Genomic DNA, 19,123 nt, shown 5'->3' with positions numbered 1-19,123 from the left:
TTTGGTGTGCGTCTTTAAACCCAAATACTCTCATTCACATGCTAAATATACCCAAATAACACCGACCCCGCAATCTTGGTTGTGGTGTAAAATCAAACAAAAGACAGAGAAAATAAGGCAAGACTGTTTTTTAGCGTGCCGGATTAAATGTCTCAGCAGTTAGCCGTGCAGTTACGTCCGTAGGGCTTGAAGTTCGAGGATTGAAAGGAATTTCTAAGTCATAGCCAGTTTTCACCCACACATTTTGCTACGTTCAGTAACACTTGAACAGACTGGTATCATTGTTTTTTCCATCTGCACAATTTGGAAACATGCAGTAGCAACTTCTATTTATGAAAACAAACTTGAATATTACTCTAGACGCGTATAAATTAATCGAGATTGACTGGCTTGCACTGACTCAGTGAGCCACGGTCAGATTTAATTTGTTCCAGTCTATCTCTCAATTCACACTTTTAGTCCAACCTGGTAAAAAGATGCAAGTCTAAATTAAGTCGCTTATGAAAAATCTGTTTACAAAATACTACCCAAAATACACCAATTGACCGCCAGTGAACTCAGTGAGAATTATTCAATCTCACGATTTCTAGTTTCTTATCTGATTAAGTGATTGACATGTTGCTTTGCGATTTCACAGATTTATATGCAAATCAGTTCAGTATTGCAAACACTGACAGCCTCACGGCCGCCAGACGGTCAGTGACGCAGGCGGACACGCACGCACTCACACTGACACCGACACACTGACCGCACACGAACAGTGTCTACAGTGACACGCACGACGCAGCACCGACACACAAACACCCCTTACTCGTGACTCAGTGGCACACACACACACACACACACACCGTGGCACACACTGACTGACGGCACACACTGACACACACATTAAAATCATTACTTTTACTGCAGTAAAACTTAAATGAGTACAAAGTTTTACCGTGCAGTAAAATCAGCTGCTCGGGTTAATGATGACAATAATGTCATCATCTGCCCAAGTAGCCGTTTTTACTGCAGCCGTATTCTCCTTATAAGTTTTACTGCAGTAAAACGTTTTGCTTGTTGTACGATTGAAATGCGTGTGTTCCCCTTAATTCTCATTAGTCAGTACGGTCGTAGACGAGTCCAAAATTACCCGAAACAGGGACGGGCCTATATTTAGACCTAATATAGGTCTATGCCCGGAACTATCCTTGGCGGCTAAACCAGAAAAATTAGTTCGTAGGGGGAACAAGAAGCGAGCGGGGCCTTGACGGTTCTGGTTCTGGTTCCTGGTTTTACTGCAGTAAACACGGTAAAACCGAATAATGTCATCGTTCGCCCAAGCCGCAGACGTTTTCACTGCAGTAAAACTCGGCATTACTGCAGTAAAACTGGGTTCATGTTTTACTGCAAGGTAAGCTATCCTTAGCGGATTATGACTTTATTAAGTTATTCTGCAGAAAAGACAAATGCTGGAGAAAAACCGTTCTTTTCTGCAGCATTTCTGCATAATGTCATCTTTCGCCGAAGCAGCGTTTTTTTTCTGCAGCAAAACATTTTACTGCAGTAAATTTGAAATTAAGAATGCTGCAGTAAAACGGTGCTGTTGTTTTACTGCAGAAAACCTGTTTACATTTTTTTCTGCAGCATTTTGTACTGGCTCTTGGCGGATTATGACATTACTAGATGAATACCCGCTTCGCCGGGTACGGCTTCGCCGGTGTGACGTTTTCATCTTTCGCCGTGTTGATATTTCGCTTCTCGGCCTCGTTGATCTAGTATAAACTCTACACTGAACAAAAAAACACCCTTCGATAGTACTGATGAGCGACCGTGTGTACCTTACATTCATGGGGCCAAATTTGTCCAACCAATTTGTTTTATTTAACTTAGAAATTTGATTCATCCTAAAATGTTTCCTTCTTACTCAAGGGACGTAACCACTCAGTACACGTTTTCGAAGAATTCGATTTTGGGGTTGAAATCTATTAAATTTTACCACCAATTTTCTTCACATGCAAGAAACTGACATGCTTTTCGTCCTTAAATAATTTCACTTCTTAATTTTACCAGGAAACAACATTTCAGTCTTGAGTATATGTCGAGGGGGAAATATGTACACAGGCGAAAGATGAAATCGTGACAGAAGAAGTCGAGCCGAATACCCGGCTGTACGCCGGCTTCGCCCGAAGGAAGGGAGATAAACGCGCAAAACACTGGAGAAGAGTAAAAATAGTATAACGGGAATATGGATTGAGCGTTGTCGACAGTGACCTTCTAAAAATAGAAACGGGAATATGGATTGACGCCACACGAAGGAAGGGAGATAAACGCTGAAAACACTGGAGAAGATAAGGAAGAGTTACTGGGAATGGATCCAGAGAAAAACCAAAATCGGTTCAGCGCTGCGCGCTGAGAGCACGAGTTGAAATATCTCATCGAGCAGGTTGTGTCCGGGGTGTACCTGAATATGGCCACCAAATTTGAAACAGATCCATCGAGAACTGAGACCTTGGGCGTGAATCGCGGACACACACACACACACACACAGACACAAGTCGTATATCTATATACTAGATGAATACCCGCTTCGCCGGGTACGGCTTCGCCGGGAAGAAGTCGAGCCGAATACCCGGCTGCGCCGGGGACGCCGGCTTTGCCGGCGCACCGCACGAAGGAAGGGAGATAAACGCGCAAAACACTGGAGAAGAGTAAAAATAGTATAACGGGAATATGGATTGAGCGTTGTCGACAGTGACCTTCTAAAAATAGAAACGGGAATATGGATTGACGCCACACGAAGGAAGGGAGATAAACGCTGAAAACACTGGAGAAGATAGGAAAGAGTTACTGGGAATGGATCTAGAGAAAAACCAAAATCGGTTCAGCGCTGCGCGCTGAGAGCACGTGTTGAAATATCTCATCGAGCAGGTTGTGTCCGGGGTCTACCTGAATATCATGCCCACCAAATTTGAAACAGATCCATCGAGAACCTTGGGCGTGCATCGCGGACACACACACACACACACACACACACACACACACACACACACACACACACACACACACACACAGACACAAGTCGTATCTATATATATATACGACTTGTGTCTATCTGTCTGTCTGTCTGTGTGTGTGCGTGTGTGTGTGTGTGTCCGCGATGCCAAGCCAAAGTTCTCGGTGGATCTTTTTCAAATTTGGAGACCGTATTCAGCTACACCCCGATGAGATATTTCAACACGTGCTCTCAGCGCGCAGCGCTGAACCGATTTTGGTTTTTCTCTGTTTTTCTCTGGATCCATTCAAGTCGTATATATATATATAGATATAGATAGATATATACGGCTTCTGTGTCTGTGTCTATGTGTGTGTGTGTGTGTGGAGGCAACACCTGTGGATTGTAGAGTTCTGTTTGTGATGGGGTCTGGCGGCTTTTGTCTGTCTGTATGTTCTGGCATTTGAGAAGCCATAACAGATAATATAGGGCTAAGAAATAAGCTCTAAAATTCTCAATCCCGTTTGACAGGACTTCGCCTTCAAAGGTGATTGTGGTGAACCGCCACGCTGTCTGTCTCTGTCTCGCGATTCACCCCGGCGAAGCCGGGTATTCCTCTAGTATATATATATAGATTCAGTTATTCTGGAGAAAAACCGAAATGCTGGAGAAAAACTGTCTTTTCTGCAGCATTTCTGCATAATGTCATCTTTCGCCGAAGCAACGTTTTTTACTGCAGTCTCTTCTTCTTGTCGTTCGCTATTTTGCGTCAGTTTTTGCGTGGATCTGTGGTTGGTTTTGTCAGTGTAGGCTGACACAAACCAAGACGTTCTTTGTGCAGCTGTATAACTACAATCCCTTTGGCACCCAAAACGCAGTATTTACACTACGAAATGAAATCAACACATGACACCAGAAAAGTAATTGTTAACTGGTCTGATTATTGTTAGCACAAAATTTCGTTTTTGTGTCAGTGTGTTTAGGATACACACTGTGTTCGGGCTACATACTTGAATACAAACCGCCGTTTGCACCAAACCTACTCGGTACACACCTGAATTACTAAGGAATGTAGGGTGCAAATTTCAAAAAAGTTATCTGCAGAAACAATTTCACTTAATGTCATATGTGATAGACCAAGTGTTGTGACGCCAACGTTAATGGTCGAAGTAGAGTTACACACAGTGTTATCAAAAATATTCATCCGATTGTCACACATTTTGGCTAGATTGTCTAAAAATGACTTGTGCGTTTTCTTCCTCCAACTGTTTGATAAATGCCAGCACAGCCCAAATAAGTACCAAATAGAGTAACGCCGTAATAAAAATGACAAATGTCTTCGCGATTCTTATTCCTGTAAAACAGTACATGAAAAAACATTGTGCCAAATGTTATGACAATCGGATAAATAGTTTTGAAAATATCCATGTAATCGCAACGCATTCTACGAAAAACGTAAGTTAATTAGCCGTGGTGTATTTTCAGTGACAGGTATAATAATCGTCATCGCACAACACTTTGCTGTAGATATATACTTGTAGCGGACTGCAGGTGCTTTTGGCAATAGGGTGTTATTCCAATCAGTGTAAGTAAACAAGAGTAGCGAATGGCCGACACACATGACTGAATGTCGGTGGGTAATTAAGTTGTACTTTAGAGTAAGTGACCCAATACCCGGTTGTTGCTCTCAGCGGCCACGAATGGTGCAGCAAAGATATTTGATCGGGTTCACTGAGTTCAATCAGTGGAGTGTGTGTGTGAGTCAGTGTGTGTGTGCCGGTCAGTGGCGGTGTGTGTGTGTGACGTCCCAGCAAGAACGAACGAACGCACTTTATCTCACAACAAAAAACCAGTTCCTAATTATCTAACAACTTGTCCTTACACTCTAAACTGAAGTGTTCCACTCTCGAAAAACCTTTCTGTAACCGTGGCCAGTTTTGGAGACAATTTGACATACTTTCTGTTCAGAGTACAGACAGATAAGAGTAATAAAAATGCTTAAAGAAATTATATCTAACAAGAAAACTGTCTCAAATCGCCTCAAGAGCTATACAGTTCAGGTTGGGGGTTGTAATTATATGACCACACACCAGGAATACCTTAAAATAAACGTTTGAGCGCTGAGTTCCTCAAATTGAACTGACTGAGTAGTAAAACGGCTGTGTTTTGAGTGGGCATCCTAGACTGTAATTCTCATTGCTTCGTTCTTTGAGCCAGGAACCTATATTTAGATCTATGTTTGAGCGAGTCATGATTTTCGTCCTACCTTTCGACCCTAAGTTTTTTTCTGCACTATTCCTAGAGATACAGATCTGAAATTGAGCCGAGACTGAGCTACATTGTTCATTTTGGGAGATGACAATACACACGAGGAAGGTCTTAGAATTAGTGTTTGAGCGCCACGGTTCTATTTTTCAAATCTGAATGCTGTGCCGTTTGGTAGTCATTGCAGACCTTGATATTCTCCAACCGACATTGTGTCTGTTTCTGTTGTGCGAATCGTTTTATCGCTGTATGGCACAGGAACTTGCATTACGGTAAGCTACTACGCTAGACTGTACAAGTTTGACTTCCTTAATCCAACGGTCTTGATCTACTTTGACGAACTTGGGTATCTATGAAAACTAAATGATCACGACCGGAAGTCCTGACTCCTGACAGGGGAGCTGGGCGATCATCGGCAAACCGCTCGCTGATTAAAATTAACTTAATTCATGATTTGGCATAGTTTCGGAGCCGTTTTGAGAAAATCATTGCAGGTCAGTGTTTCTAAATTACAGTACAGCGAATGTCCCTTGAATTTTTTAAGGTCCAATCGTCAGAACTCTCCAAAACGACGGCTTAGACAATACATCTTTAAATTAATGCAATCAGAATACAATTAAAATCAATAATACAGGAAAAGTTAGAAAATCCACGCTGAACTTAGACAACTAGACAAGCCTGAAAATAAACAAACAAACCGGCACTGAAAAAGCATACACTACACACACACACACAATCAGGCCATATGCAATCAAAGAAAAAAGTGTATGTGCGAAATAATGTCGAAAAAAAACCAAAACAATCAAACAAACAAACAAACAAACAGATTAAAGATTGAGAAGAAAACTGTCGGCATCCAGAGTGAGCAAGGGAGAGCTAGAGGGCCGTGGCCGGGTGGGTCAGTGTGGCCCGTCGCCGCCACAGGGCGGTGCAATGTGCGGCCGCACTGTCTGTATGTCCCGGGCCGTGTCACAGCCTGTATAAAATACGGCGAAATCCTCAGTGCCGCGGCAACTCTCGGAGAATCCGGCGGGGCTTTCGTCCTGTTTTGTCATCAGCTTTGCAAATTCACTTTAGTCAGAGAAGGCCACAAGTATACCGCGGTAGATAAACAGAGCGGTTATGAATTGCGACTAGACAGACACGTCAAAGGAACGAGAAAACAGATTGGCATCATTCGTACGAAATCGAAAGTGCCGCCATTTTGTTGTGTATGTTTGTATGATTGGTTGTTGAATGCCAAGGCCCACCGTACGTACACCAATCAGAATTTATGTTACACTTATGCGTATGACGTCACGGCACTGACACTCGCCCAGCTGAAAGTCAACTTGGGGTGCTCCCTTTACATCAGATCCTGGCCGAAGTCCCCGGCTTTCATGAGTGAATAACAGGTAAGATCCGTTTACAAACTTCTGTGTGCTTGACATGAAATTGTGCAGTAGTTATGTGGCATGTCCGGTACACTTCAGTAACCCCGATCTTTGCTTGTTGCAGCGGGATCTTTCGTCGAGCTGTGCGAAGCAACGGCGCCATATTTCGATGCTTCCCACGTTACGGGACATGTTCAAGACCTGAAGAAAGTTGGCTGCACATTCATCTGGACATTTGTGCTACGTGGGTTTTCATTCAGATTGGATGTCAACAGGAAGTTATCACAACTACGCCAGTAAACTTCACTGAAGGACAGAAAGGTCACCCCATACAAAACAACCATTGCATCGCTGGATTGTTAGCATTCACGTGTTCGCTGTTGCCGTCACGTTTTCAGTCGTATCAAGCCGCAATTGTGGCTCACGTGCGGGATCTCCGCTTGTATCATAACATTAGACATTTCCACGTTAGGAGGACGTTTCAGTGACGATGCATCGCATCACAAAACTATTGACTAAGGGGCCCGTCAGCGAAATCCTTCCACACATTGTCAGGACTACCCGAGGGTATGCAAGTAGTGTGAAGGATGGGTCTGGTCGTGGTCCTCTCCGTGCCTTCGCCACCCAGGCAGCTGCAGAACCTTTCCTCAGTGGCAGTTCTTCCACCTATGTGGAGGAAATGTATCTGGCATGGCAGCGAGACCCAAACAGTGTACATAAGGTAAACATATGGAGTGTGGCACTGACAGGAGAATACGCTGTGTCTATAAATTAAACACAAACATCATTACATTTACACGTAAACACACACAGATAATAACACAACAATCCACCTCTCCCAATTAACGTCACAAAGTGTGGAGGGCAAAACAGGGTCATACGAGAGTCAGTTACACTGCAAAAGCTCATGATCTATGCTCCTTTTCAAAGCACAACAGCCTACAATCATTTTGTCAGAACCACTGATGCATGCACCATTGCCCTTCAAGCATCCACGCAACTCTCAAATAGGAAAACCTGAATAGCATATATATATATACTGAGCAACAAAAGAAACGCGAAAAAGTTCTCTTGATTGACAAAATCTCGAACAATTATGGAGTTAGAATTATCAAACCACAAAATGTTGATGAAGGCATGTTTGACCTAGCTGTTGCGTGATTATTTTGATGCTGCGACTGTTTCAACACACGGGACAAATAGGTTTTATGTTAACAAAGTTTTGGAGGTCTCGCTCAGTCAGCCTTCATCTCTGGCCACTGATCGGACACTGGTTACTTCCAATGATGTTCCTGGTAGTGTCAGCGGCTGAATTTAATCGATGTCGAAGACGTTGTGGTAGGAAATTGCGATCTTGTCTTATTGGGGTAATGCGAAAAAATCCACCGCGTTGCATAACTGCAGTGCTTCCAATGTCACCAGAACATTGCAGAAGGTGATAAACTGTTGGAATATGCACGTTTAAAGCACATGCCAGCGCTTCTGGATCACCCCCAGCTTTAAATCGACCTGGCATTTTGCTTCGTGTGTACACGCAAGCACAAGACCAAGTGCGCACGGAAAAGATCCTGTAATCCATGTCAGAGTTCGGTGGGTTATAGAAACACGAAAATACCCAGCATGCTTCCTCCGAAAGCGGCGTATGGCTGCCTTAATGGCGGGGTAAAAACGGTCATACACGTAAAATTCCACTCGTGCAAAAACACGAGTGTACGTGGGAGTTCCAGCCCACGAACGCAGAAGAAGAAAGAAGAAGGTGGTGTCAATCTTGGCATCCTGGCTGTTTCAAATGTGAGACTGGCAGCAAGCGTGCCATGGTCTCTTTTGATTGCTAATGCATTAGTGAACACATCTCACACATCAGATTTCTTCTGCTCTACTTGCACGTGCTGCGAGCGCGCATTATGTGTTTAACGATAAACCATGTGTAAAAACAGTCACAGCATCAAAATAATCACACAAAAGGATGGTCAAACATGCCTTCATCAAACTTTTATGGTTTAATAATTCTAACTCTATAATTGTTTGAGATTTTGTCAATCGAACAATGACAAATTTTTTCGCGTTTCTTTCTTTACTCTGTGTGTCTTTGCGGCTTACATTCTAACGTGGTATTTTGACTGTAGCAAGCACACAAGAGCCTGAAGAGGAAGAGGTATATATGATAGTATTTGAATACAACCTATTTTTAAAGGATTAGCTTTGTAAACAAACAAATAAACAATGAGGTCATTTGAATTACACAGTCCAGATGTTGTGGATCGTGGACGACCCTTATGGAGTTAAAGAAGGTATTTTACGGTGTTTATCCCTATTTGGATGGCGCGGGTCGTGTACGACCTATACTCTGCAAAGAGGCGGTAAAGAGTTTATCCCTATTCGGATGGTGTGGGTCTTGTACGACCCATACTTTTTACGTTGAATCCTTCCTTAGAAAGTATGGGTAGTACACGATCCACATCACCCGGACTGTGTAGTTCAAAGCATGATCTGGTGAAGGTTAAACATTTAGTGTTTATTCAGTGTGCAACGTCATCTCAATGGCTCCGGATCTGGAGCATGTTACATTAAAGCACTTCCTGGAGAGGTTATGTGTGCAGTGAACTTGTTCAAGTTATTGTTAATGTTATGGTATTGTTATTGAAGGAGAATTGATGTTGACAGTAAGCATTCCAAATTCAAACTCTAATCTAACATTACTTATAATGAAATATAGAAATTTGGAGTTGATGCTATTACTAGCAACACAACTGAACCTTACTTTTTTTTAAATGAAATCTGTATTTTTGACTTCAGTCTTGATTCATTCCTCTAACCTTTCATTTGTCTTCAGAGAAAATAACTATTACTTGTGCAAAAGCCTTATGGATGAAATAAATGTTTCTTTGTAACACTAATGTTCAGCACCACTGTGTTTATCAATGTTGCATCATATACCTAAACTAGAGTCAATAGAGTATGTCAAACATGACCTATTCTGGCCATTTGAAGGGAAGCAATTAAAAAGTGGCTTTCGATATAGGCAAAAGCTATAATACACTCAGAGTGTATACACTCCGACAATGAAAAGCTCTGTTACAACCCAAAGCCAATGAAATGCCCCCTTACAAGTCGTTAGAATGAACCAATGAAAATCAATCTGAGGTTGAAAATCAATCTGAGGTATTGACTTCCGCCATCTCTTTTTCGGAGTGTATACAGGGCTGGCAATAATGTGTACCCACATAGTAATTCAACCACTTCTAGATCAATGTACACTCCAAGTGTGTTCCATACTCCGATAATAAACTGCCGTGTAGCATCAGTTTTTGTGTGTGTTTGTCCCTAGCATACTTTGATACTATGAATCGAAAGTGCACTGTGTGCCTTTGCAAAATGGCGTCGAGTGGCACTCTGAGTGTTGATGCGGCTGTCTGGTCCTTTATGTACACTCCGAGAATTTAATCTATATATTTAAGTAAAGACGTTGCTGCATTAGAATGTTTTTTGCGCTCTCTAATAATCAACTGCTCTGCGTTTCTAATTGATAATTCTATCGCAAAGTGGCATCGAATGGCAAATTCGTTTCGCAACCAGAAGTCAATGTCGGAGTGTATAAAGGGGGCAGAATTTTTATTTATACACTCAGAGTGCGTATAGCCAGTGTGTTTCATTGAACCAGAAACCAAAAGCTGTAATGATAATTTTTCATGAAAAACAGCTGAAAACATGTTCAAAGATTTTTTTTGACCCCACCCTTTGCACCATTAATATATATTGTGGGAGTGGAGGGCTGTTGCAATCCAACCAGACAACACCATATCTTTGTAGTAGAACAGAGGGAAGAAAAGTGATGCAATGTTTATCAGTGCAAAGTAGATGCCTTGGTCATTCGCTTGCAGATCATGAATTGACATATATATATTTGGGAGTGTAATAACCTGTGCAATTTTTTTTAACCTGTCTCATTGATATATATTTATGTGATTTGGCATGGAGCTAGAAATTGTTTTTTTTATAAAGAGCTGCCGAATAAGCCCTTTTGAACCACAAGTAGAAAAGGAATGGTGAATGTTTCTGATACAAGGATTGATGATTTATTCTTACAGGTCATAGACTAAAAATTACAAGAGGCAGTCCCTTTTGTATGTGTGTGCATATGCGAGGGGGAGGGGTGAGAAAAAAACTTTCAGTTTAAATATATGTCGCCTATAATATAAGAGTAGTTTTAAATCTGCTTCACTTATGACTGTGGGTGTTTGAAATGGTACCATCTCAATTTTGTACTGGTCAGTAGAAAACGCGGACTTAAATGACATATGTGTTCATTATATTTTTTTTATTGTGATTAATTTGTATACACTCAAAGAAAGAAACAAGGTAACATCAATTTTGTCTAGGGTTTTTGAAACTAAGTAAATAAGCAAAATAATTTTGGTCACATGGAAACATGTTCCCAGTGCCACACATGTATGTCCACAAATGGATTTGTCGATTAATGTCTGGGTCATATAAATCATTTTCAAACAATGGCCGGATCCTGATCCTCATGCTAATCCCCTGTTGATAAGCTATGTAGAGAACAATTGAGAGATATATGGGCAACTCCCAAAAGTTGCCCAAGAGGACATTGAATTTTCATTTTGGGTTTTTCAATATGTCTTGTTTTTTTGTTATGTTAAATGATTGAACTGTTCACATTTTTCATTTAAAAGACTGCAGGTTGTCGACATAATGAGAAATTAGTGTTTGATGTGTTGCTTGTAAAACTGTTTCTTGTGACGCACAACATTTTCAGTGCTAGAATTTAGTTCATTTAAATTAAAACCAAGATTAAAAAACAATTTTTATATCAGTATTTGATAGACTCTTTTCATTCATAGCCAAATAAAGTGCTCACATATCATGTTCCTTGAAAATTCTCATCATGTATGTGTCATGTCACGAGAAACAGTTTTTCACTTATGCAACAATGCATTCCACAAAAAATAACAATTTCTTCCTTATCAAACTGTTTAATATCCCACTTTGTTCAAATTAACATATTTGTCTGCAAAAACTACAAAGGCTTGAGTGAACTTGGATATCAAAATTGGCTTAACATCTGTTTTTTGTGACAACCCAAATCCTTTATCCACAAATATAGGGAGTCGAAGCAGAACCAAATTAAGCAATGTGAAGAATAAATAATAACGTTTTTCTTATCATAAACCCTTTTGTTTGAGAAAAAAAGCATATGTAAATGTTTCTTGTGACAATAGCGTTACTTGTAACGAGAAACATCTGAAATTATCCAGAGCCATTATTACACGCAGTCGTGTTCTTTCATTTTGTTTAACTTAAGAGCTGGCGCACTATAATTACATTCAATAGTTAACTCCAGATTTAAAGATCCAAAGTTATTTCATGATTGGTGGAGGCTGAACAGATCTTGTTGAGTTCAGTGACTTTGTAAATTTGCTATAAGATATGCACAGTAGGAATGTCTCTGACTGTGTAGCATTGATCATCATTTAAAGTAGTGTACTGACCATCCCAACATTCTTGATCCTATTGGGGGAGGGGGGGGGTATAACAATTCTCCTTCAGGTGTGATTACTTCAGTGTAACTAGTCTTTCGGATGAGACGAAAAACCGAGGTCCCTTCGTGTACACTACATTGGGGTGTGCACGTTAAAGATCCCACGATTGACAAAAGGGTCTTTCCTGCCAAAATTGTATAGGCATAGATAAAAATGTCCACCAAAATACCCGTGTGACTTGGAGTAATAGGCCGTAAAAAGTAGGATATGCGCCGAAATGGCTGCGATCTGCTGGCCGATGTGAATGCGTGATGTATTGTGTAACAAAATTCCATCTCACACAGCATAAATAAATCCCTGCGCCTTGAATATGTGCGCAATATAAATTGCATAAAATAAAAAAAATTAAAAAAAATAAATCCCTGCGCTTAGAACTGTACCCACGGAATACGCGCGATATAAGCCTCATATTGATTGAACTGAAAGTAACCTATGACTTTGTGGGGGAGAGGTGAAATGATCATGCGACATTCTTTGAGGACAGTTGTTTTAACAACAACACTATATATATATGAAGATCTTTACAGCACAGTGGAACCCCCCTTATAAGACTTTCAAAAATCTGAGAAAATCAGATCTTCATAACAATGGACTGTTTTAAAAACTGGAACTGGGTTTGCAGATCATAGCTAAAATGGCAAATTGGAGAGAGAGAGAAAATGAACAGGTGGGAAGTCTTATATATATATGAGATCTTAAAAGGGGGGTTCCACTGTACTTGTATAGGCTGGCTGACATTGAAAAGGATTTCAAACTTTAATACCTGTAGTTTGTCAATGACAAATTATTTGGTCAAGCTGAAAATCACCTCATTATCATATTAATACCATTATCACGCATGGGGACACTTCCAAGTGAAATCAAGGTCAACAGTGTCAGGCAGAATGAAGGTCACTGCTTAGGCACACGCATTTAGCAAACTGACCTCTTGTCTAAAATGTCCACCTCAGTCTAAAACTTTACATCAGCTGTCTGATTTTACTTCATGCACAAACTTAAAAGATGGGGGGGGGGGGGGGGGGTCAAGGTGAGTTAGTGTGACTGGCAGCGGAAAAATTTCATTGTCAGTGATAAATTACCTGTCAGTGCTATTGCCTTCATGGGAAAATTCTTTTAACTGAAATAACATGTGACTGAGAGGTTTACACGCAATATTCTGGGCAATATACACATTTACTGATGTAGTCCATGGATTGTGAGCATTATCATCACACCGAAGGAACCTCAAAGTGTTCACTCTTCTTTCACTATGTTACATCACTTTCAGGGGCTTTATCTGGAGTATGCTGTCATTGCTGCTTTAGCGCGCAATCCTTGGCTAATTTTTGAGTCACTTGAGAAAAAGTGACTCTATGTAATCGGTCAGTGTTAGTCTGTCCGGCCGGCCGGCCGGCCGTCTGGCCGGCCGTCCGTAGACACCACCTTAACGTTGGACTTTTCTCGGAAACTATCAAAGCGATCGGGCTCATATTTTGTTTAGTCGTGACCTCCAATGACCTCTACACTTTAACGATGGTTTCGTTGACCTTTGACCTTTTTCAAGGTCACAGGTCAGCGTCAAAGGAAAAATTAGACATTTTATATCTTTGACAAAGTTCATCGGATGTGATTGAAACTTTGTAGGATTATTCTTTACATCAAAGTATTTACATCTGTAGCCTTTTACGAACGTTATCAGAAAAACAAGGGAGATAACTAGCCTTTTCTGTTCGGCAACACACAACTTAACGTTGGGCTTTTCTCGGAAACTATAAAAGTGACCGGGCTCAAATTTTATGTGAACGTGACTCATTGTGTTGTGAATAGCAATTTCTTCCTGTCCATCTGATGCCTCATATAATATTCAGAACTGCGAAAGTGACTCGATCGAGCGTTTGCTCTTCTTGTTAATACAACCTTATCCCTCTGTTTCAAAGCTTGTTGAAGTTTTTCCTTTCAAGTCAATAGATGATAGCTCTAGCTTAAAAGAGAGGGGTTTTGTACCTGAACAACGCTGTGATTAGCAGTAGCAGCTCGTTCCAAGAAGAAAAGTTACCTCGCATTAGCAACATTATTTGAATCTAGATATCGACATGCCCTCAAGTATGAATTTTGTTTGGTGTCCAGTGGCAGAATAAAAGGTCCTTTAAATTTTGATAGAAAATATTTCTTTATTCAACACCTGAGTGATTACCAGATCAAGTATCAATGTATTTTTAACATGAAAAGATTTTCTGTTCAGCGATCATTTGCCCTTCTTAGTGTTTGTGCTGACCCAGAATTGCTGTTACACATGACTTGCAGCTTTCCTATGGCCAATGTGACGTCATTGCTTCAATTTGTTGAATGTCTGAAGGAACTTAGCACTCCGGATAATGAAGCCTGTTGTCAGTATTAGTTGTAATAGATTGAGTAACACACACACCCCCCCCCCCCCCCCCGGCGGGTTAGGGGGAGTCCCATATTGGTTTGGACGAGAAAGAATTTACCCAATGCTCCCCAGCATGTCATAAGAAGCGACTAACGGATTCTGTTTCTCCTTTTACCCTTGTTAAGTGTTTCTTGTATAGAATATAGTCAATTTTTGTGAAGATTTTAGTCAAGCAGTATGTAAGAAATGTTAAGTCCTTTGTACTGGAAACTTGCATTCTCCCAGTAAGGTAATATATTGCACTACGTTGCAAGCCCCTGGAGCAAATTTTTGATTAGTGCTTTTTGTGAACAAGAAACAATTGACAAGTGGCTCTATCCCATCTCCCCCCTTCCTCCGTCGCGATATAACCTTCGTGGTTGAAAACGACGTAAAACACCAAATAAAGAAAGATTGAGTAACACTAACAGACCGGTTACATTGGAGTCAAGCCATCTATTGTCTGCTGTCAACCGTGACTGCTCTATTGTGATCCAGGCTATATTATGAAAAGAATGTACACAGAAACCTTATTTGGCTGTTCATTTACAGTATTGGCGTTAACCAGTAATTACCGGTATTAACCAGTATTTTACTGGTTGAAATGAGAAAATATCAAAACAAAATTGGCTGCCGTATGACCTACCGGTTGATTTTTAGAACTACCATTTTTTTTCCGCTGGTACAACAACTCTGAGTTGGACTGGTTCCAATGACCAGCCTACCGGGGTTTTTTCTGGACAGTTTGCATCATAAAAGTTTGCCTTCCGGTTTGAAAAAATACTAGCGCCATCATTGATTTACCTTATGCAGCTGACTAAAGTGTGTACAGTTCTTTAGAATAGTAATCTTATATAATCAGCATCTGGATGAGTACATTGTACATCAGAATTGACTTAATAAAATGTATAAAAAAAGAACATGGGGAGAGAGAAGTTGGTACATTTACATTTGTGAATTTTTTTAAATTCCATTTTCTAGCAGTTTTCACACTCGCTTGGCCTGTTCTGACTGTATGAAACATCTTCAGTTTCCTAGTCCTACATTATAGCGAAGAGAAGGAAAAGGATGAGGGCTAAAAAATGCAAAAGCATGAAAGGTTTTTCCAAGTTGAGTCAGCTTGAATACTGAGGACAGCCTTTTCCCCTTTCTCAATCAGTATGCATGAGCAAGGATGGGAGGGTCTTTACTCGGCCATTGGGAGCGAAATAAACCCTGACTGCTGCAGCCGCTCTCTTCCAGAATAGGTTCTAGACATTGAGTGGCGGCACCCCACAGCCAGCAGAGAGCAAGCTCCACTTTCTGTGGGTATTGATCTGGCAGCGATGGAGAAATGGCTCAGCATGAATTGATATTGAATCGCCACCAATATTGCTAACCTGTCGGACCTCACTGCTTGCACCCCTTCTCCGCTAGGAATAGGATTCCTCATGAAAGTAAACAGCCTGTTCAAACAAGACGATGTGTTCACCTTGTCTTGTGGCAGTTACACAGGAGTTTATAGAAAAATGCAAAGCATGGTTATTTTGAATCAGTGGATTTAGAGTGACATTCATGAGGCACTAGGGTAAGGAAAATCTGTAGTATGTTTTGATAGCCACAGTTAATAAGTTATACATGTACTGTGCATAACTCTACCAAAATATGACGGACTGTATGAAAAAGAAATTTGTTTTCAGAGTAGATGTCTGAAATGAGGTTCTTAAAACAGGGGTTCCAATGTATTGTACACTAGAGGAATACCCGGCTTCGCCGGGTGAATCGCGAGACAGAGACAGACAGCGTGGCAGTTTGCCGTCTTAGAGCACGTGTGAACATTTTCATCCACCAGTTTGTGCCCACTCAAAGGAAGGCAAGAACATATATGATATAGACAGACAAAAGCCGCCAGACCCCATCACAAACAGAACTCTACAATCCACAGGTGTTGCCTCCACACACACACACACACACACAGAAGCCGTATATATCTATATATATATAAATATATAGAGATAGATGACAGTGGATTTTTCGATAAATAGATTCGACCTTTGCACTTGTACAGTGAGGACAACTTACGGGTACATGCAAGGAAAGCCCACAACTTCTAAGGCGAACAACTCTGCTGTGAAGGGCGACGGTAGTCTCCCTGTCACACTCGACCCCCTTTGAATGAACTTTGTCCCCGAAGTTCCGAACCATGGACCCGCCAAGCTTAGGTCCCTCCCAGGTTGGTGGAATGGGAAGAGCACGAAAATGATTCAGTGGCCATAATGCCATTCCTGAACATATGTCGAGTCCCATCCCTGTCGACGTCAAATGTAACCGAGTGCCGAAACACCACAATCACCTGTGAAGGCGAAGTCCTCTCAAACAGGATTGAGAATATTATAACTTATTTCAAAGCCCTATATTAACTGTTATGGCTTCTCAAAGGCCAGAACATACACACAGACAAAAGCCGCCAGACCCCATCACAAACAGAACTGTACAATCCACAGGTGTTGCCTCCACACACACACACACACACACACACACACACACACACACACACACACACACACACACACACACACACACACACACAGAGAAGCCGTATATCTATATCTATATCTATAAATATATAGAGATAGATGACAGTGTATTTTTCGCGTGGCTATAAATTGATTCGACCTTTGCACTTTTACAGTGAGGACAACTTACGGGTGCAAGGAAAGCGTTCTGGACAGTGCAGTGACATTCTAAAAATAGTAACGTAGTAACGGGAATATGGATTGACGCCACACGAAGGAAGGGAGATAAACGCAAAACACCGGAGAAGATAAGGAAGAGTTAGTGGGAATGGATCTGGGAAGATGAACAGAAAAACCAAAATCGGTTCAGCGCTGCGCGCTGAGAGCACATGTTGAAAATTCTCATCGACCAGGTTGTGTCCGGGGTCTACCTGAATATGCCCACCAAATTTGAAGCAGATCCATCGAGAACTTTGGCTTGGCATAGCGAACACACACACACACACACAGAAAGACAGACAGACAGACAGACAGACAGACACAAGTCGTATATATATATATATATAGATAGAAGAAGCAGAAGACAAGAATACACAGCTGACAGCTGCTGTTTTCTCTGTGTGTATGACAACTGTTTTAACTACTTTAATGCACACATTTGTACATATCGATATGCACAAACAGGACAGTTAGTGTTAAATCTGAGTGATCGACAAGAAGAAGAAGAAGAAGTGTTAAATCAGGTGCAACTTTCGTTGCTTTCTTTTACATTATACTTTTTTCCCAGTTACTTGAATGTTGTGAGACAAGATCTTTTGTTTGAGTGCTTTCAATTTGCAGAGCGTTCACAGAATTTATTTCTTGTGTCTTCCTGTGGATTTAGGCAAAGAATCCCCCACCCCAAACCACTCCCAAATGTCTTATCTGGGGCTCCAATTTAATAGTGCATTTGCTCTTGTGTTGCAGTCATGGGATGCCTTTTTCCGTCAGACGGCAAAAGGTGCCCCGCCCGGCCAGGCGTATACTAGGCCGCCAACATTAGCGGCCAGTTCCGGTGTGCCCATGCCACTTCCGCTTCACGCTGTCACCCAGGGGGCGCCAGTTGATGAAAAGATCATCGAGGATCACCTTTCCGTCCAGTCTATTATCCGATCCTACCAGGTAATTTGGTCATGCTAAGAGTTTACTTTTTTCTGATGCCAAGAGTTTACTTTCCTTGCTTTGTATAGCTTGAGGGGGGGGTTACTTTCTGGTTTGATCTGTTTATTGTTGAGTAGGCTTATGCAAAAAGTCTGCAGGTGACAAAGTTTAGTGATGCTGTGTAAGTTTCAGTGTTATTTGTGTTTGCTTCTTTCTGTCTTCTTCTTCGTTCATGGGCTTAAACTCCCACGTTCACTCATGTTTTTAGCACGAGTGGATTTTGTACGTGTATGACCGTTTTTACCCCGCCATTTAGGCAGCCACACGCCGATTTTGGGGGAGGCATGCTGGGTATTTTTGTGTTTTTATAACCCACCGAACTCTGACATGGATTACAGGATCTTTTCCGTGCGCACTTGGTCTTGTGTTTGCGTGTACACACGAAGGGGGTTAAGTCACTAGCAGGTCTGCACATAAGTTGACCTGGGAGATCGGAAAAATCTCCACTCTTAACCCACCAAGCGGCAGCGACCGGGATTCGAACTCACGACCTCCCGATTAGGAGGCCGACGTCTTACCACCACGCCACTGCGCCCGTCGCTTCTTTCTGTCATGTTACTAGATAAATTGGAGAGTAACGATAATGACAAAAGTAAAGGTCTTTGGTGAAAGGGATGTTTTGAAAATGTGTAGGGAATACACAACCTGTTAAATTAATGATTGCAGGGAATTTAAGGGTTTTGCTGATTGCCTTTTTATGGACACAATTTGCTGTTTTCTTCTGGTATGGTGTGCTTTTTTGCAGGAAAGTTGAGACAACATGATACTTCTGTGGAGTGTTCACACTTAGCTGGTCAGCAACCCATCACACACGTTTCTGTTGTTTGCTCTTGTTTTTTTTCCAGGTCCTCATTTTTTTGCTG

The 19,123-nt window shown here is 41.4% G+C and overlaps 1 protein-coding gene across 2 annotated transcripts in view; it reads left to right on the top strand.

Moving 5' to 3' along the window:
• Positions 1–6,536: 6,536 nt before the first annotated feature.
• The window catches only part of LOC138959321 (2-oxoglutarate dehydrogenase complex component E1-like), a 52,101-nt gene continuing 39,514 nt past the window's right edge, over positions 6,537–19,123 (top strand). For both annotated transcript variants that reach the window (XM_070330750.1, XM_070330749.1), the window contains exons 1-3: positions 6,537–6,636; positions 6,740–7,336; positions 18,027–18,221. In XM_070330750.1, the coding sequence (XP_070186851.1) occupies positions 7,106–7,336; positions 18,027–18,221 (426 nt within the window). In that variant the 5' untranslated portion in view covers positions 6,537–6,636; positions 6,740–7,105. The remainder of the gene's footprint in view (positions 6,637–6,739; positions 7,337–18,026; positions 18,222–19,123) is intronic.

Source organism: Littorina saxatilis, linkage group LG2 (genome assembly GCF_037325665.1).
Source record: "Littorina saxatilis isolate snail1 linkage group LG2, US_GU_Lsax_2.0, whole genome shotgun sequence".
NCBI classification, from domain to species: domain Eukaryota; kingdom Metazoa; phylum Mollusca; class Gastropoda; order Littorinimorpha; family Littorinidae; genus Littorina; species Littorina saxatilis.
This window is presented reverse-complemented; position numbering and strand designations above follow the sequence as displayed.